This window comes from Octodon degus, unplaced genomic scaffold (assembly GCF_000260255.1).
Source record: "Octodon degus isolate 3935 unplaced genomic scaffold, OctDeg1.0 scaffold00104, whole genome shotgun sequence".
NCBI lineage: Eukaryota > Metazoa > Chordata > Mammalia > Rodentia > Octodontidae > Octodon > Octodon degus.
In genome coordinates this window covers 6143654-6163820 of record NW_004524680.1, presented here as the reverse complement: position 1 = coordinate 6163820, position 20167 = coordinate 6143654, and the positions used below count along the sequence as shown (strand labels likewise).

Genomic DNA, 20167 nt, shown 5'->3' with positions numbered 1-20167 from the left:
CATCTGGTTCAGGCTGATTGGACTTCGTGGCTGTGTGCTGAAGGCCAGCTTCACCTCTAGACCTTGCGCTGAGCTCTAGGGAGCCCCTGTGTGTGGCCTGGAGGGCTCAGGTCTAATCAGACCGACAGTCATGGTCTTCGCTGGCTAAGGTTCAACCCCAACATGGGCAAGCAAAAGTCACCACCTCACAGACGACAGGAACTGACGACTCTGAGGCTCTGCGAATCTGGCCCTGCACCCACTTCCCACATGCATCTCAGCCTGTGGTCCTCTTTTGAGACAAATATAATTCAAATCATGGCACAGGAAATTTTGAGCAGGGAAGGGCAGGTTTTTAAAATTTGAGAAAAAGGAGGTGTTAATGCCTGTGATGCCCCTGGTATATGATTGGCATCTGATGTGTGCTGGCTCCCTCCAACCCCCTCAGCTCCATCTCAGTGGTGTAGGAAAGAGCAAGTGAGTTTATTCCCACCACTGGAGGATCTCCAGGTCTACTCCTGCCATGCCCCCACCTTCCCCTGCCACAACTGTAAGAGCTTTGACCTTGATGGCTTTGGAGCTGTCCTGTCGGAATAGACTGTCCTTTGGGAGCACCACCTTTGTGGTTCTTTGGTCTTGAGTGCTCCACGGGGAGGCTTCATCTGCTCCAGACTGGGAGAGCTCCTGTTGGATCTGTAATTCTGCCTGCAAAGCCGCTTCTGCTGGCCAGAGGCAGAGCAGGGCTGAAGCAGGGCAAGAGTGGACCAGGATCTATGTGGGGACAGGATGATGGTTAGGGTGGGGTCATTTGTAATCAGGGTCAGGCCTGTGTTCCATTTTGGAGATGGGAGTGCCTGTGGGTTTAGGGGTTGGGTGAAGCCATTGCAGAGTGATGGCGGAGGTCAGGGATGCTTTGGGGTTAGGGTCCTCCGTGATGGCCTGTGGAAGCTCACCTTTCTGGTGTATCAGGAACTGGTAGAGCTGGGCCACTCCTTCCAGGCTGGAGTTCTGAGTGGTCCTGTCCGAGTCCTGGCACAGAATTCCCAGAGTGCCCATCAGTTGTCCCATTGGTCTGAAGTCCTCCTTTGGCTGTGTTAAGAGTGTGGAACTACATGGTAGGGCACACCCCTGGAGTCCCTGCCCAGCCATGTACACACCCCAGCACACCTATGTCAGAAGGTTCCTATCAAATTACATGACAGGGCTGGGACATAAGGGGCTGGCGAAGAACTTGGTAATCAAAGGAAATCATGTTAACGCAGTGCTGATAAAAGTGAATGCAAAAAATAATTCCCCTCCATGATCAAGGGTCATAATCTTTAGACAGGATCCAACTTTGTACAGCCTGCCCCAGTTCCAATGAAACTTTATTTAATAAAGACAGGAGGCTAGCCTGTTGGCCATGGTCACACTCTTCACTTAAAATATGATTAATTTTGACTATGGGGTTTTGGTGCCCCTGTATTTTGCACCCAGGCAAAGTATCTTTTCCTTGCCTTACCCTGATCCCAGTCCTGTGGTATGGACGTGGACTGTGAGTAAACTGAAGCCAATTTGATCCATTCTAGAAGGTTCTTTCTCTGGGACAAGCGACTTTCTGGGGCACAGCAGTCCCTTCCTCTCCAGCGCTCGCACCCCCTACCTTCCTTAGCCCAGGCAGCCTCAGGTATCACATGAGGCACCGATGCCCACCTTCTCCCAGGAGTTAGTGCTGATTTTGGCTGCTAAAGCAGGAGCGTTCCCAGAAAGTTACCAAAGATTCCCACCTGGCTCTCTAAGGAGACTCTATCGTTATTCATTCTATAGGTGAGACGCTGAGGCTGGGGGAGGGGAAGCACCTGCTCTAGGCTTCAAGTGCGCAGAGCAGAGCCCTCTCCCGGGTCAAGGCCAGTGCCATCTGGGTTCAGGGTCCAGCTATGAGGCCTTGTTCCTCAAGTTTAAAAGGAGACACCCCCTGGGCTGCCCACTGCCAAAGAGCCTGAGTGAGACAAGAGGCCCAGCTCCAGTTGTGTCTAGATGGGGTGGAGTACTCACATCCAGGCAGCATCGGCGATTCAGGAACCTGAGCAGGATCATGCAGCTGTATGCAGCGCGCTGCCTCTCGTGTGCCTTCTCTGATGCCAGCCAGGGATACAGATGCTGGGGAGGGCAGGGGTACTGGCCAGCCCCACCCACCCTTGCTCAGGCCCCGCCCAGATGGCGGCCCCGCCCACCCCTCTGCTGAGGGCCTGGTCTCTGCATTCTCCCTGTCCAGCCTCCACTGCTCTTTTCCCAAACCTGGTCTAGCCTCCCCCACATCCTCTGTCCCCAGGAGCTTCCTGCAGGAGTGTCATTTCTTCCCATATGGAGCCCTCCAGGGCTCCTGGTTCCTAGCCTGCCCCACACTCCCGCTAGAACCATGCTTCCCCACATGTGTGCGCACACAGGCCTCTGTACAGCCGTGCTGTGTAGTCCGAGGCCGCACTCCAGCCTACTGGAGTGGGCCCCGCGGTGAAGTGAAGAGAGTGAGGGCACGGCGTTTGGAGACTGAGTGACTGCTCGGTAGCTACCGGGACTTCCGCTGCTGGCAGCCACTGCCACTTGGCACTTAGGGGATGGCATGGCGCCTTGCTCCCTAGGCCAGGCTGCTCACAATGGCTCTTAGCTGGTGCCTATGCCTCCAAGCTGGGGGCCCCTGGTTCCCTCCTGTCTCTCCTGTCTTTCTCCATTCCCTTCCGCCTACCTCCTCTACCTCCACTTCCTCTCCCTCTCCCCTCTCTCATCCCTCTTCCTCCACTATCTTCCTTTCCTCCTCCTCTCTTTTCATCTCTTCCTCCTCCCTCCTTCCCCTTCCTCTTCTTCTTTACTGGAGCCTGGACTCAGGGTCTCCCACGTGCCAGGCAAATGCTATCACTAAACTGCACTCCCACTCCTTTACAAATTTTATTTTACACAGGGGCTCACTAAGTTACCCAGGGTAGCCTCTAACTTGCAATCCTCCTATCTCAGCCTCTGGAGGAGCTGGGATTACAGGCATGCGCTACCATACCGGGCTTCAGACTGGCTTCTTATGAGTGGGCAAGTCTGCTGACCTGACTCTTATTCTAATTACCTCGTCCTGCTGGCCACAGCAGCTCCCTCCACCATGGTCAAATGAGTGCATTTACTTTATCCTTGCCATGGTCTGCCTGTCGGGCTCTACCCTACCTAGGTCCTCAACCAGGGCTCCTTGGAGAAGTTCCACTGGCCTTGGTCTCTGACTCTGTGGGCAGAGCCAGCATTCCCTCTAGGCTGGGGACTCTGGGTCATCACTGTCTGTTGTCTGACTGGCTTCCCTTCATTCAGGGCAGGACTCCTGGCATGCAGGGGAGGGTGGAAGCCTCAGGTTGTGGGCTCTTGGGGACGCAGCAGGGGAAGTTCTCTTTGAAGGGGGCTGCCACTCCTACTCTCCAGTTCCTACAAACCCCCTCAATCCATAAGTGTCCTGGGAAGGCCCTGGGTTCTCTGGGTCCTTCTTCTGGCTTTCTGTCCCCAGCCCCAGGGTGCCCCACCAGCACGTACCAACAGCAGGGATTGCAGCTCGCTGGCTGTGGGGCACTGCATGATGAAGCTTTGCAGCATGCGGTCCAGTGCCTCCATTGTCTGGCTGTACAGGGTCTGCGGGGGTGAGCGGTGTCAGCCAAGTGTGGGACAAGGGGATGGGGGGGTTTGCAGCACTTGGGTGGTGCCCACACATGCACACCCCAGGCCAGGCTCAGGAGGGGCCCCACCACAGACACAGAGATGGGGCAGGGAGGCTGTCCAGGACCACCCAGGGATACAGGTTTTGGGTTGCCAGGAGAACTCGTTTCTAGCAGGCTGGCCTCTTTGGTGGGTGATCTGTGTTAGCTGCGACAGTCTGCTGTGGCTGCTTTGAAGTTTTAAACAGGACCTGGCTTTCCTTTTGCACTAGGCCCGGCAAATTATGCGGCTGGCTCTGGTTTCTGGGGCTCTCACCAGGTTCCCGATAGCTTAACTGCTCTGCTTGCTGGGCACACTCTTAGAGGGAAGGGCCACAGCAACTCCGCCCACTACAGGGCACCAGGAGCCAGTGAGCCTCTGGATGCTGGCTGGCTGGCTACCCTGGAGGGCTAGAGTCACTTCCCAGGGGCCATGTGTGTTCGTAGGGACGGCAGGAAGCAAGCCCCGCATGCCAGATAGGATAGAGTTGCAGGAGCTCAGCCCAGTGTCCCAGTTCTGGGGCTCCCTGCAGGGTCATGGGCTGTCTACTGGAGGGCTGTGGCTGTGGTGTTCTTTGAGCCCAGGGGACCCTGCTCTGTCATCACTGCATCCAGTGGGCTGGCTGTGGGCTTTAGTCTGGACCCAGCCTTGAGGGTGGCGCGATGTCCTAGGGCACTGGGGTGTGATTCAAGCCCTGGCTCTTTCACCAGCCAACCTCTTTCCTCTGAGGGGGTTTCCTCGCCCTCTGGTGGCTACCAGGAAGTGTCCACAGTGACACTCATTAGCCACCTGGCCTTAGTGGGGGGACGCCCAGCACCGACTGTGCCCGTGAGCCACGTGTGCCCCCTTGTGACCGCAAGCAAGGGCAAGCGGGGCCTGAGCAAAAGGAAGACAGCGCCTTCCTGCAGTGCAGCTGTGGCAGCAGGTGGGCTGGACAAGGCCCGTGAGGAGCACGCGGTTTAGGCAGCTGTCCAGTGAGTCTGCGCTGCACCGCTGGAAAGGTAACGGGTTGACTCCAGGTGCCCCAGGACTTAGTGACTGGCCTGGGACTCTTGGATTCCTACAAGGTTGGGGGACTCATCTCTTCTTCTGTGCCTCTCTCTTGGCCTGCTGGTGTTGCTCAGAAGAAAATGCAAACCTGACCCTGCCACCCAGCCCACCAGTCAAGGCTGGCAGGGTGGTCGCTGCTCGGTGACCCTGCTCAGGATGGGAGGTCACTCGTGTCCCTGCGTGCAGAGTGCCCTGCGCCGGGCATGCACACGCGGGCGCTCATTTCAGTCCCCTGGCTCCTTTCATGGCTCTGTTACTCTCCCTGCTTCTCGGGCGGGAAAATGGAGGCCCAGCATAGTTAGCAAACTGCTCAGGACCCCAGCCTTGCCTGTGAAGTGGACAGGGACCCTTCCTGCAGGCTGCCCCCTCCCAGGCATTAGCAGGAGGTGGAGCCCAATGTCTTGCCTATGAAGTCCCTGGCCATTGCAAGCCAAAGGGTCAGCACCTGTATATTAGGTGGCTCCAGAAAGAGGCAGGTATGTCTCTCCAGGGTATCCATCAAGGGCAAGGCAAACACGCTGCGGAAACAGGTGGACAGGAGCCGCGACTTCCTGTCTTTGTCTATGGGTGGCCTCAGCTCACTATTGGGAAGAGAGGGCAGGAGCTGAGGGTGCAGGATGGAAGGGGCTGTCTGCAAGCCCGAAGCGTGGGAGCTCAGGGCTTCCCATGACATCTGCTTCCATATTACAGACCATAGAGGTTTCTGTCTCCTACAGAGACCTGTGCACATGTACACCTCCCTGGTTCCCTTGCTGGTCCTCTGACAACCAAGAAGTATGACAGCCACAGAGCCTTTATATGTGCTGTTTAGCCAAGCACATGCAGGATTTACCCTCTTGCCTTTCCAGGACTTGGTTCAAAAGTCCTCTTTCAGGGTTGGCTATCTCAGCCTCCAACTGTCTTGGCACCTGGTAGGGCATGGGGCATTTGGGGGTATTGAAATCAGTACTCAGTCAATAGCCCATCAGTCCATTGGCCCAAGCTTGGATCATCTATGATCCTTTGCTCCTGAGGGTTTTGCATTCCCTCCCTGTCCCAACTCTCCTCTGTAGTTTTCCCCAGCGTCTTCATCAGCTCTGCTATGTATGGTCTGCACCCTGAGAGTCAGCTCATAGGAAACTGGGCTGCTTCCTGCTGGCTCACAGCTGGAAACATGGTAGGTGTTCCGTAGCTGTGTGTGCAGTAGGCGAATTAGTAGGTGAGGCTGGGAAAGGCTAAGCTGTGGGTGGAGGTGGGTTGGCCCGGCCTTGGGATGGGTGCCTACCCTGCTCTGCCAGCCATCTGCCCAGGCCAGGAGGCTGCCTACTCCCTGACTGTACCCTCTGCTGCCAAGTGCAGGCAACTCTGAACTCACTGAGCCTCTACTCGCTGGGCAGCCTTACCTGGTTCCCCATACCATCTGCAGGTGGAGGGCTCATTCAGGGCCTGCTCCTTGGCCTAGGGGTCTCTGAGCCCCAGGGCTCTAACCTCCCTGTCTTTCCTTGGGGTTGGATGGGGTCTAGAGTCACTATCCCTCTGTGACCCCCCTGCTGACCTCTGGATCCTGTCTGTGCTGGGGTCTTTCTGTGAATGGCTGCTCTCACCTGGAGCATCTGAGGTATCAGGTCTCCTTGGGAGGGGCTGTGCCCATGTCAAATGTTTGGGCTTTCATAGGTCACCCACCTCAAGCCCATTTTGCTTGTGTTGGCTCAGGCCCCCAGCCCTGGGCCAATGAGGCCTTGACTTCTTTGTTATTGGTACTGGGGATTGAACCCAGGGTTCTGTGCATGCTAGGCAGACCCTCCACCACTGAGCTTTGTTCCTAACTCTTGTTTTGCTTTGTTTTGTGTTGTTTTGAGATAGTGTCTAAGTCACTAAGTTGCCTAGGAAGAGCTTGAACTTGTGTCCCCCTGCCCCAGCCTCACAGCACTACTGGGATTATAAGCATATGTCACTGTACCCTGCTACACTTCAGCAACAACCCCTTCCTGCCCCCCAGCCACCTGGTGGGGGGCCCTGCGTGGGCTGGGACCCTACCAGAGCTTGGAGACGATGTTGATGACCTGCTGGCGGCTGGTGGTGCACAGTGCGCCTGGGGGCTCTTTCTCCATTAGAACCTGCAAATCCAGTGTGGAGGTTGAGCCACTCGGGTCTGGCCTATCCCACTCTGATGCTGGCTGGGTCTCAAGCATATCTCAAGACCTCAGTGCTTGGCAGCCCCAAGTCCCACAGGTCTCTCTAGGGAACTGGACCTTGCTTAGAAACTCAGAGTATGGTCTCTCAGTCTGACATGGTGGACCTGAGTCCCCATCCTGCCTGCCAGCTGGCTGCACGATGTGGGCGAGTCTCCATATTGCTCTGGGTGTGTCAGAGCACACGTAGCACGGGCTCACATGCGTGTCCTATGTGAAGTGAGGTGTGGAATCTCAGAGCTGGAGCTCCAGTGGGGAGGGACAGGCTGTCCTATCAGTGTTCCTACAACCAGCGCCCAGCCACTCCTGTGTGATGCCCCTGCCTGGGGATTCCTTGAAGGCTGAATCCTTAATTGGTCTGGGGCCCAGGTCGACATGTGCAGGACAGATGGTGTGGCCTCTCTGGGCCTCTGAGGCATTGCCTGTGAGGAGGGACTGGCCAGCTAGGGGCCCCTGAAGCACCACGTGGCCAGGGACATGGAGGTTTCCAGCTGTGAAGGCTCATGAGGTGGGTGGACATATTCTGGAGCCCACGCCATACCTTTTGCAGCGGGCGGCTCCCAGGCTGATGCTAGTCTGAGGGAGGAGACTTCTTGCCCAGGAAAGTGCCGGTCTGGGAGGGGGACAGGCACTCACCATCAGACACTCAAGGAGCTGGGAGGTCTGGGCGAACTCGTAGCTGTGGGCTCCCTCGCTTCGGCTGATAGCCTCCACCAGCATCATGGTGGCCGAGAGGAAGCTCTGCTTGAGGGTCTCATCCTGAGCATGGGACACAAGGGACAGGACAGGCTGAGAAGCCAGGGAGAGCAGGGAGGAGAGCAAGGGAGAGGGCAAGAAGCCAGGCGGAAAAGGGTGAGGCTAAGGGCTGTGGCATAGTGGCTGAGAAACACAGCAGAAGCTGCCAGCTGGATTCCTCAGCAATGAGGTGCTTTTAGAAGTGTGAATGAGGTGACAGTGTTCAAACACCCAGGAGACATCTGTGAAAGTTTTTGTGAGGCATCCGCTAGGCAGCGGTTTCTCCCCAAGATGGAGGCAAGGGGTGCAGAGTCACACGGGTGTCACTGCCCTCCCAGGGTCCAGATCCACCCCCAAAATGAAAGCCTGGGGGTTACTTTATGCAGTGGGGATGGGTTCTCATGAAAGCCTAAGCATGTTGCAACCCCATGGAAGACCACGGGGGATGAGCTGGGAATCAGCTAGGAAGCCAGGCCTGGCTCTCTGGAGTTCTAGGGGGAGAGCAGGAATGGGCTGCCTGCCCTGGACTCTAGGTCTCTTTGTCTCTACTATTCTTAGTGGGGTGGCGTTGGTGTTGGTGTCAGCCTGGAGTCCTAACTCTGTCCTGAGGAGTGCAGGTTGGGGAATGGTGGCCCACCATACCCAGGAGCTGTAGCGGAAGTAGAAGATCATCCTGGACAAGATGTTGTCCACCCATGGAAGGATGTGGGCCTTGGCCCTGGCTGCCACCTGACCATAGGCGAGGAGGATGGTGCTGCTTGCCCATTTCCAGTGCAGGTCTTCCATACTCTGGCCCTGGGGGGTGGCCAGATGGAGGATGTCAGGCCCCCTTGGAGCCCTCCTCTTGGGGAATAGGAAAGGAGGTACCCTAGGCCCTACAGAGTACTGGCTGCAGAGCATCGCTAGAGAGCCTCAGGTTACCTCAGGCAAATAGGAGACAGTGTTGGCTCTGTGAGTGGCTGGAATGGGCTTGGGGAAGCCATAGCAGGCTGCATGCAGAGGCTTGGCTCTGCTGGGACGGGCAGACCCCAGGTCTACTGCTGTGATGGTTCCTGCCAGGAGCCCACCCTGCTGGTTGGAGCAGCACCTGGTCCATTGCAACCCAATGGGTCACTGGGGGTCTCTGTGCCTCTACCCAGAGAGATGGCAATAGGGCTTGTGGTGTTTCCCCAGAGGGTAAGACTCAGGGAACAGGAAATGGATGTGGCCTGAGGACCATAATGGCATTGTTCCCTCGGTAAAGGCACACTCTGTAGGTCTGGGACGTGGGCTTGGGCCAGCTGTAGATCACAGGAGTCACTGGCTGTCTCTGGGCTGCAGATTAGTGTAGCAGCTTGGAAGGGAAGTGGGGAGGCCCCATGTCCTGTAGGAGTCACAGGGGGTACAGACAGCAAGAGGCAGGGTGCTTCTGTATACTCACGTTTTAGATGAGCCATGCACCCTAGCCATCCTACAACCTGACACCGGCCATCACAACACAACCAGCTTATCACGTGCTAGGCTTTCTGTGGTCATGGCCCATTTCTGTCCCTAACAGGCCAGGTAGGCAAATCCTGCTTAGAAGTAAACTGAAACATGGGGTCTCACACTGCAGGTGGAGGTACAAGTGGGACTGGAATCAGAACCCATGGCTCCAAGACTCTGCTCTTAACCCCAAACCAGGGCCCCAGCCTGGCAGCTCTGATACCTTTGGGATGGGGCTTTGGAGAGTCCACTTGATGGGCCGGCTCCTGCCAAACTGGTCCAGGACAGCCCAGACGTCATCCAAATGGCGGGTTGCAACCAGTCCCACAGTAAGCGCGATTCCCTGTTGGAGATGGCCCAGTGCCACTGAGGAGGGGACCCTGAAACCTCAGGACTGGATGTGGCCCCTCACTTGGCCCATAGAAGGGGTAGGGTTCTCATCCAAGATCATAGGGCACCCATCTCCAATCCAGCAGGCTCTTTAGGACATGCAACTCTGTGCCTAGCCCAATGGGGTGTCTCTTATGGGGTTCAGTGGGCAGAATGAGGGGAGGCCAGAGGCAGAGGAGTCCTGGAGGCTGCTTGTCCTTGTGCCAGCTCTGAACTGACCTGTGCCTGGGGAGGGTTAAAGGAATGTTTAGGAGTAGAGGAAAAGGACCCAGGTTGTGATGAGGTTGGGGCTTGACCTAGGACCGGGTCAGGGCTCAGGTTGTGACCAGGATGAGGCAAAGCCTGTGGCCAGGGCCAGGCAGTTGTGGGGGCTGAGGGAGACTGATTCCTTACCTCCCTCTGCTTGGGCCACTGGTGGGACGTTTCCAGGAGGGCTTGCAGGTGCGTCCTGACTGCAGTGCTGTCCTCTGCAGCTTGCAAGATCAGCCCATAGTAGGTGAACAGGAAAGCCTGGTGGTGAGGTCAGTGTCCTGTCCTTAGCTAGACCCATGAGGCCAGGCCCACTGCCTCCTCTGAGCAGCCTCCCTGACCACGCTCCCTCAGACTCCTGGGTCCTGCAGCCACCCTAGCCACCATGCAGTGTGTGATTTGGAGTCTGCTGCGCAGGCTCAGGCTCAGGTCCAGCTCCTGGTCCTGTCAGACCCACCAACTTCTCACTGAGGCCCTGGGCATGCTGTGGACAGAGCTCTGGGCCTGTGTGTGGAGTGGGGGCTACCTGGGGTAGCAGAACGCACCTTCTCCGGGGGATGGTCCTTCTGGGTCTGGCTGGGCTTGGTCAGGGCCTTCAGCAACTCCTTGGACCACAGGTCCATGTTCAGGAACTTGACTGACTTGGCGATGATCTGTTTACAGAGGAAGGTGGGCAGGCCTGGAGCCATCTCTTCCTTCTGCCCTCCGCCATTCTACTCTCAGACACCCCAACCCTACTCTATCATCCTCTTGTCCTCTCCTCTGGGTCTCTAGGACCCAGCTCTCTTATTTGTTTGATGGCCCTCAGGGACAAAGAACACGTTTCTCAAGGGGACTCCTCATGTGTTCAGATGAGGTAGGGAAATCAGGGGCCTAGGAGACTACAGAAAAGAGTCGTGGCTGTGTCCTCAGCGCAGAGCAGGGTCTCATGTGGCAGATGCTGGGTTGGCTGAAGGTAGCCCCTCCTCTGGATGGTGCTAGGAGGTAGGACTTGATCTGTTTTGTTTGCACTTGTGTCTCCAGCGCCTATACCATGCCCAGCACATGGTGGGTGCTGTATTAATGCTTAGTCAGTGAACAGAGGTCGAATGAATGAATGAAATGTCTTTTTCAAAAAACAGGCTTCTGAAAGCTCTGGCCCTAATGTCCCATGATTTTGTAATGACAAGTTCTTTGCATTTCCAATGGTCCTAGATTTTGTGATTTAGTAAATGATAGATTTTTGTTCCCCAGAAGGTGGTATGGGAGATTCCTCTCCTAAGTATGATCCCAAATCCCAAAATCTTAAAAGATGGATAAATGTGATGATAAATATTCCAAGACATTTGCTGAGCAAAACTGGTATGAAATAAAGTTTGACAGAAAGGCAGTTTTTTTTTTTTTTTTTTTTTTTTTTCCTGTCACTTATTGTTAAGGTGACTTTTCTTTCCCCATTGAATTGCTTTGGTACCTTTAAAAATCATTTGAATGTGTAAGTATGGTTGTGTACTGGACTTCCTTTTTCTTTTTTCTTTTTCCTGTTACTGGGAATGGAACTCATGACAACCTCATGCTTGCCAGGTAGGCGCTGTACAGCCAAGCTAGATCCCACCTCTCTTTAAATCCTGTACTTCCTACCGTGCTCCATTGACTTATTTGTTTAACCTATATGCTATGTCATGGTTTAGACCAAGAACGTCTCCCCCAGGTTTCATGCACTCAAAGGTGGGGCTTTTGGAAGGTGCTTGAATCATGGGGTGATGTTGCTGACGGGCTGCTAGGGGTCTGGTTGGAAGAGGAGGGTCGCTGGGGGCAGACCTCCGAGGCTGGATCTCCCTTCCCAGCTCCTCACTTCTCTTTCTGCTACCCGACCACCATGGTCCAAGCAGCTTTCCTCCGCCAGACCCTACCACTGTGCACTTCCTGCCTTGGAGCCACATGACTGCGGACTGAAAACAGGAAACAGCATAACTCTCTTCCCCTTTAATGTGTGGGTGTTGGGTATTGCGTCACAGTGATAAGGAACCCAGGATACTATGCCAATGACTGATCTTCCTGTTTACTGTACCTTACAATTAACAGTCTTTTCTTGTGTGGCCGGCTCAGCTTGCCCTGGGGGCAGGGCCAGTGTGGCATGTGGTGCTGGGGATGGAACCTCCATCCCTGAGCTTTCCTAAGTTTGCCTGAGCAGGCGCTTAGGACCGCTGAGCTATCTCTCTGGCTCCTCAGTTAACAGTCTTTTACTAAGTCTTGAAATCAAAGTAACGAGATTCTTGTAACTGTGCCTTTCCTTTTCAAGATTTTTTAAAAAAATTATTCTAGGTCTATTGAAATTTTCACATAAAATTCAATCTATATAAAGTCTTCTAGTATTTTGGTTAGTGATGTATTCAGTTTGTAAGTCAATTCTGTGAGAGTTAACATCTTAACAGTTTTGAATTTTCTTGTGCAAGAACATCATTTCTATCCACATATCTCTTTGCAATACTTTGTCAAGACTTTGCATATATTTTGTGGTGTTAATCTTTCTTTGAGTCTTTTATATCATTCATGATGCTTTCATTGAAAATGCATTTTTCCAACTGTTTGTTGCTAGTAAACAGTTGCTCTATTATTATTTTTTATATCCTGAGACCTTGCTAAATTTTTTAATTTTTAAAAATTTATTTATTTATTTATTTGGTACAGGGTCTCACTACGAAGCTTGGACTCATGGGGATCCTCCTGTTTCAACTTCCCTAGTGCTGGGATTACAGGCACTCACTACCATCCCCCGTTTTGGTGGCTGGCTTGGTGAAGGGGCCAGAATGGCATGTGGTACCGGGGATGGAACCCAGGTCCTTGGGGTTGCCAGGAAGACACTTAGACTGCTGAGCTATGTTCTCGGCCCGACCTTGCTAAACTTGACCCCTGGTGATGATCAGTTCTACTCTTTTTAAGACTAATATTTTCTCGATGTGTAGTCATCCTGTCTGCAAAAGCAGTCTCAGTTTTTCACTTATATCTTAATGCCTTTTCTGTTTTTCCTTCTTTGTGCTCTTTCTTCCCTGTTGGACTGGCTGCTGAAGGCTGACAGGAAGCAGAGAGAGCGGACGTCTCTGCCTTATTTCTGATCTTAGTGGGAAGACATTTAATCTTCAGGAAGCATGTTAGCTGCAGGGCTAGCTGTGTTTCTCAGGCTGGGTCAGCTTCTTTCTACCTCTAGTTTGTTAGAGATTTTTAATACTAGTAAGTTTTTTTAAAAATTAATTTTATTGAGAAACAAATAGCAATGAGATAATTTCAAAATGGGTTAGTAAGACAGTTACAATAATTAATACATTGCATATTGTTGTCTTCATAGTGGTTATTCAGAGTACAAGATGCAGACATGATATCCTGTCCAAACACTGTTAGTACAAATCTTTCTTCTCATTGAATTAAGAGAAAGTAGCTATATATCTATCCTAACTATTTTGTATATGCAGATAAAAAAATGGCCCTTCATTTATATCCCCCTTTTTTGTTTAGTTTTGTCAGAGATGGGTATTCCATTGCCATTTAAATATTGTAGGTGCGCGAATTCAGCAAAATAATCCAATATAGTCCAGTAGTCCATAATAGTAGCAGGTTATCTGTAGGACTGGCAATGTCAGAAGTTGTTGACTTGAGCCTTTCACAGCTCAGCATATTAATATGGCTTTACTTTTTATACCTGGATGGTTAAGACCAAGATAAAGAAAGACCTATATAACAAGAACTATAACTTTTGTATGTGATAAGGTCAGTCAAATCCCTTCAGGATTTACCCTGAAACCCTGTACCACAGTTTATAGATCCTTTGTCAATGAATACTAGTAAGTATTAAATTATAAAAATCTTTTAAAATTTTTGTAGTTTTAGCTAAGTTATCCAGGCTGTCCATCAACTTGTGATCCTCCTGCCTCAGCCATCTGTGTAGCTGAGATTACAGATGTTTGCCACTGTTCCCAGAGCTTTTGCCAAATGCCTTTTCTTCCCAATTTTCATAAATATATTCGTAATTTTCTACTTTATTATGTTAATGTCTAGAATTACATTTATTGCTTTTCAAGCACTAAACTGGCTACGCATCTCTTGATGAGTTCTGCTTGGTCTATTTTACTTCTGCTCAACTGCTAATATTTGACTGAAGCTTTTTGAGTCTATCCTTATGAAAGCTGTAGATCTGTAGTTTTCTTGTAATATTCTTAGTTTTGGTACAGGCTGCACTGGCTTTACAGAATGACTTGAAAACTGTCTCTTCCTCCTGTTTTCTTCACGATTTGTACAGAAGTGACGTTCTTTCTTAACTATCCACCAGTGAAGTCTCTGAGCTGGAAGTTTTCTTGGTAGGAATGAGGCTGATGGGAAAGTCCTGGATGGCCACCTGCTCATGAATAAACCTGCTAGGTTTCACCTGCTTGTAATCACTTGACTGCGGGTGACACCTGTGACCTAGGAGGGCCGATGCAATGGGTGGTGAAGTCTAATCTCTTCATCTTTCCCAAGATTGAGCCCATCTATTTCCCCACCCCTGTCCTCAGGAGGGGAGGTTCAGCCTTAGCCTCTGGCTTCGCGTGTGGCTGGGTGTTGAGTAAATTTCCTCTTGCGAAACTCATCATTTCATACCGTGGCACGCTGCATGGTGGAAAACACGGGCCTGATTCAGGTGTTAATCATTATTCCAATTAATACAAATAATACAAATTCAAAATAAGTAATACAAATTTCATTCGAAGCATTGCTTTTCTATCTTATAAATGTTTGCATGTGGTATTTTTCAGTACGTTCCATTCAGAGCAGTTCCTAATTTTCCTTACGAGTTCTTGTGCGACATAATTATACTCACCCGGGCTATTTAGCAGGTGTTGTTTAATGTCTAGGAATTTGGAGATTTTCCAGATATGTTTTAACATTGACCTCTAGTTTATGTTTTTATAAGAAAAAGTACTCTGACGTTAGTCCTTCTGAATTTATTGGAACTTGGAGCCGAGCATGTGGTCTGGCCTGGCAGTGCCCTGCTCGCGTGAACAGGAATGCCAGTTTGGCTCACTGTGCTGCGAGGCCTCCTGCTCTTTCAGTCACTTGTCCTCTGTTCCTGCTGTTCTGCTGCTCTTAACACTGCTGCTGCTTCTCTATGAGGGTGTGACTTCCCCTCCCTGAGGCTTCCTGTGTCTCCTCTGTGCAGACCCTTTTTGGGGATTAGTGCCTACTGTCTTCATGTCTATTCGAGCAAGGGACTTCTATCCCCATTTGACAGACGAGGAAATGAAGGCAGAGAGAGAAAGGAGGTTGCCCCAGTGCATACTGTGGTTGGCTGTGCCAGGACGTGAACCCACGTCTGCCCAGGGCCCTGTTCCCCTTTCCCAGCAGTATCAACCCCCTCATCCCCATATGTGTCAGAGATGGGACTGTTTCTCAGCTATGGCCTCCTGCTGTCCTCCCCGACCTCTCCCTTCTGTCCCTGGCTCCAGCTCTGGCCTCGCATCGTTTCTCTCCTTCCCACGATGGGTGGGGCGGGTGGTGTGTGTTGGCCTCTTCTCTGCATCACGCTTCTAGAGACTAAGGCCCAAGTTGCAACTCCTCCTGTAACCAGGTCACCTCATCCTGGATGCTGCTGGTTCATCTGAAAAATGGGGGTCCCCTCTGCCACCCTGCTCCCATCCTCCCCTCTCTTTTTCCTTTCTTTCCTCCACTTGTGGGTTGCAGCATGTACCCCAGTGCCTGCCGCTGCCCCTCCTGCTGGTGTCCCTACCTGGGCCAGCAGTTCCTCCCAGTGCGCTCTGTCTTCCTGGTTGAGAAGCTCCTCTGCAGGAGGGGGATGGGAGATAGGGCCATCTCTGATGTGCATAGCCAAGGGCAGACCCTCTTCCCTTTCTCCCCATTCCTCAGGCACTGGCTGAGTCAGGGTGACACTGACTTGCCTCAGCCTGGCCTGGTTAGCAGGAGAACACAGGCTGGGAATGGACTCAGGACCCAGCCAGTTGGGCTAGAATGATGGCCCTGCCCCCTTGCTATGTGACCTCAGACTGTATTTTCTCTGTGCCTTGGAGTCTTCCCAGGCAAGTGTGAGGGTGGAGGTACAGGAGGGGTGCTCTGAGAGTCCAGAATGTGTTCAGGAATTTTAGGAATCCCACCTCCAAGGGAGGGGCTGCTTTGGGTGCAGAGGATCCCTCTCCCAGCTTGCCAGCCACTTCCAGCGCAGGGGCACAAGGCCAAGCCAAGCAAGGTCCTGCTGTCTCAGGCCTCGGAGTGCAGACCTTCCCAGCTTCTACCTGCTGAGCTTGCTGGCTGACCACCCCCCTTCAGAGGTCCTTGCCAAGTGAGCCTTGCTCCTACTGCTCCAGATTGGCTCATCCCAGAAGGCCTCTCTAATGGCCTCTGGTTGGTCACTGCCCTCTCTGGGATCTGTCCTGGTTACTGAGAGCAGGCCCATTAGTCAGGCTGGTGGTAGCATAGTGCCTGGTGCTACCCTCTAGTGCGGACTCCCTGGCAAGAGGTGGCAACTGTTGCTGCCCACATACAGGACAGCATCACTGTTGTGGACACTGGTGCTCTGCGGGCCTGGATCTCCCCTTGACCTCCTGTCTTGTGGGCAGGACCTACCATGGGAGGACAGGATGCCCATGACATGGAAGAGGCTGCGGTGTGGGAAGATGCCGGTCAGGAGCTCGGCCTCCAGGTGCTGAGCCACCATCGGCCACGCGTGCTTGCAGATGGCCACCAGAATGTTGCTGGCTGCATCCTGGTAAGTGTCCTCCAGCTCCTGGGGAGAGAGTAGGGTCCAGAAATGAGAGCAGGCTTTTGTAGTGCTGAAAGTCTGCTTTTGTCTGGCCAGGCAGCTGGATCAACCCTTTATTTGGAAAACAGAGACTGAGAGGCTCTTTATTCCTGACTCTGAATTCCCTGCTCTCCAGCAACTTTAGGACATGCTGGCGCTGCCTGGCCCATGTTTTTTCACTGGCCCAGGGGGTTCCCACTTATTACTATCCACGCCTGTAGTCCTGGAGGCATAGGCCCTTGAGGTTCCTTTCTGCTCTGAAGCCTTTGGCATGCTGCGCCCCTGCCTTGGGCTCTCTTTCTGCTCGCCTGTCTATCCAGATCCTGGTCCATTTCTAAGGCCCACTGTCTGAAGTCTCCATCTGACATCACCTGTTTCCTTCCTGGCTCCTGGCCTCATCCTTTCATTCTTTGTCACCATGTGTTTAAGGCCAGAGGCTGTTCTTGCCCTAGGGCTCTTTGCATGGGGAGAGAGCATGCCAGCTGCTGTAGGGCAGAGCCTGCTGCAGTTCTCTGGGTCTTGCTGGGTCCTGTCAGGGGCCCTCTCTCCTGCGGGTCATGCTCTGGCAGGAAGGGACCCCGTGTCCAGGGCTGGCCCTATGCCAGGGTGCCCTGCCCTGTCTCAGCAGGTGCACTGGTATTTCCTTCTCACTTTGATAAAGTGCTACTCCTTCCCATCCGGTGGTGGCTGTTGGTGCAGAGCAGCATGGCAGGGCTGCCTGTATTCAGCAGTGTCTGAACATGAAGGCGTCTAAAACCCCTCCACCCTATTCTCCCTACTCATTGAATTATGCTGATACGTCATGTTCAACGTATCGAAAGGGTGGCTACAGCGGCTTCTGAGGAAGGAGGGAGTCTTGCCTATGCCTTTGGACTCCTCGTCATTGGACACATTCTGAACCACCTTTCCTGAACCTGCTGCACACAGAGCAGATTAAACATTACCACAGTTTATGTCTTGGTAGGCTTGCCACTAGTCACAATTATAACCCACCAACCATGGATCCTGACTGGCCTGTGTCCTCCTAGTGGCCCTGAGGCCATTCCCATTTATTACTACTCATAGTTGCAGTCATATGGGTGCACTTGTGGTTCCTCTGTCTGTCCCCACCCTGCAGACCACTCATGGCCCTATATGGCATGGAGTGATGTTCATTTCTGAGTGAGAGGGTGGTACTAAAAACCTTTTTTTGTGGCATTAGCCTTCTGTGTCATCCACACAACACAGAGGGTGAAATGGGCCTCTTCAGACTTGTAAGGTACCAAGACGTGGGTTGTGGTGGGCCAGGGTGCCCGTCACTGCTCTTTGCTCATCCTGTCTGTACTGAGTAGTCCACTTTGGGGCTTCCAGGGCTAGTGGATCTGAGTGAAGCTGCCTGCCCCCCACCTCCCAGGGGTAGCCACAGAGATTGCTGGCCAGCCTGCAGAGAGTGAACAACCTGACTCCCGGCCTGGCTGGGGGTCCAGGTCAGGGTGTGGGGGGCAGTTCATGGCCAAGCTGGCAGCCCAGGGCTGGATCAAGGCCTGCGGAATCGGTTAGGTTGGCAGGCAGCTATCCAGAGCTAATCTGTAGGTAGCAGCAAAGGGTTGGTAAGGACAGTGGTGAGCAGGGGCACCTGAGCCCACCTCAAGGAGGGACTTGTGCAAGAGGAGGAGCTTCAACTGAACTTCTGCCTCCACTTAGGGGACCTGTGGTCTTAGACAAGGACTGCCTCTTGGGGCTCAGCTGCCTATTCTGGCAAATGCATGATATTGTCATCCCCCCCCAATGGGGCATATGGCCAGGATGTTAAGAAGAGAGGATGCCTGGCAGGCCACAAGGCTGGCGTTTGAGTCACCATTTGGAGTCCTGAGCAACTGTATGCAGATGCAAGGGCCTGAGGACTGACTGTCCTGTGTGTGAGGGGGGGGGAGTGGAGGCCCACCGTGGATTTGGTCATGTGATCCAGGGCCAGCTGCATGAAGTTTTTCCTCCAGGGCTCCTCCAGGCAGTTGCTGGCTTTGATGACATTCTCCAGGACCTGGAAGAGCCGGAACTTGTGCCGGCTGGAGATCTGTGGGCGGCAGAAGGTACATTGGGATGGTTGGGTGTGACCACGTGGCACACGTCTGTGGGAGGATGTGTGAAGAAGCCAGAGCAAAAGGCTACAGGCAGCTGCTTTTGACCACTCACTCAATAACCCTCAGTAAATATTGCTTTGCACAGGCTTTAAATCAGAGCTGCAGGGATCATGAAGAACAAAAATGTCTTCCTAGCCTTAGGGAATTGCTGTAGCAGTTTAAAAAATTTCCATCTTCAAAGTCAGATCAGCTGTTGATTCATTTCACTTTTTAATACTTAGGCAGATGTTCTTCCCACCAAACCATCTATCCATAAGTCCGTCCATCCATCTGTCTGTCCATCTGTCCGTCCATTTGTCCATGTGTCCATCCATCCATCATCCATCCATCTGTCCATCCATCCATCCATCTGTTCATCTGTCCATCCATCCATCCATCTGTCCATCCATCCGTCCACCCATCTGTCCATCTCTGCCAATTACTGGCTCATAACATCTACCCCCTGTGCCTTTTCTGAGTGTGGTCAGCGCATGCTTGTCTGCTCTCCTCCCTTCCTCTCTGGCCCACTTAGACTAGAAGGAGATTGATACTTGCTCCCAGTCATGCAGCTTCTCTACACAGGACCCAGGATTTGAGCCCTGCTTGGGGTCAGTCCCTCCCCCTCTGTTCCCCAGGGGCCCAATCAGCTTCTACCTGTGGGTTGTCTGTGAAGTAGTTGTAGATGGCTTCCATCACCAAGTCAGGGCACTTCTGAGCCGCGTTCCTGATTCTCTTCATGATGAACTGCAGGTAGGGAAGTTCTGAGTTGCCGATCTCCTGGAGCATCTTGTTGCAAACTGCTGAAGGTAGCAAGAAGGGATGAGGGTGTGTGGACTATGGGAGCGTCACATCGTAGCAGTTCTGGGTGGGTAGGAAAGGACGGGTCTGGGAGGGCAAGGGGTAAACTGAAAATGGGGATGGGGAAATTGGGTGCAGTGGGAGGTGCTGGACCTCCTCCCTGTCTAAGTGACCCTGACCAAGTTTGTTACAGGATAAAAAACAGGGATACACACAGATCTGTGTATCCTCACTGGCCATTCATATTTCCAACCATTCATTGAACCGCTTGCATTTTTATCAATCTATTTATCCATCACCCATCTATTCATCTACCCATATATCCCTCCTATCACACATTAATCCATACATGTTTTTCGATCCTCTGTCTATCCACCTGTTTGTCCATTTTTGTATCTATCTACACATTCACCCACCTAGGCCAGAGATGGCAAACCTATAGTACTCTTAGTGCAGTGGACTGTTTATATCATTGAAAGTTCTAAAAGGTTTGCCATCACTGACCTAGGCACTGATCAATCCATCCACCAACCCATTCATAAATTCACCCATCCTTCTCTCCCTCCACTGATCCAGTCTTTGATCCTTCCCCTCTATCTCCTGTCACCTAGCACTCCTTGTTGTTTGAGTAAAGGGGAAAGTATTCCAAGGAGGTGTCAGGTTCAGCAGAGGTTCTAAGTTACAGAAGGAGAGTGGAAGGGGGTGGGAGATGGGCATGTATTGAATTATGGATGGTATTTCAGGAGGCGTGAACAATCCCAGCAGGTTCTGGG

The 20167-nt window shown here is 52.6% G+C and overlaps 1 protein-coding gene across 1 annotated transcript in view; it reads right to left on the bottom strand.

Moving 5' to 3' along the window:
* LOC101592461 (maestro heat-like repeat family member 5) overlaps positions 1 to 20167 on the bottom strand; it is a 64373-nt gene that overhangs the window by 29886 nt on the left and 14320 nt on the right. The window contains exons 3-17 of the mRNA XM_023723924.1: positions 19251 to 19396; positions 18422 to 18550; positions 16323 to 16482; positions 15472 to 15524; positions 10283 to 10390; positions 9882 to 9998; positions 9322 to 9441; positions 8277 to 8429; positions 7536 to 7658; positions 6745 to 6824; positions 5174 to 5309; positions 3520 to 3615; positions 2014 to 2118; positions 933 to 1068; positions 544 to 698 (exon numbers count right to left, since the gene is read on the bottom strand). Of these exons, the coding sequence (XP_023579692.1) occupies positions 544 to 698; positions 933 to 1068; positions 2014 to 2118; positions 3520 to 3615; positions 5174 to 5309; positions 6745 to 6824; positions 7536 to 7658; positions 8277 to 8429; positions 9322 to 9441; positions 9882 to 9998; positions 10283 to 10390; positions 15472 to 15524; positions 16323 to 16482; positions 18422 to 18550; positions 19251 to 19396 (1817 nt within the window). The remainder of the gene's footprint in view (positions 1 to 543; positions 699 to 932; positions 1069 to 2013; positions 2119 to 3519; positions 3616 to 5173; positions 5310 to 6744; positions 6825 to 7535; positions 7659 to 8276; positions 8430 to 9321; positions 9442 to 9881; positions 9999 to 10282; positions 10391 to 15471; positions 15525 to 16322; positions 16483 to 18421; positions 18551 to 19250; positions 19397 to 20167) is intronic.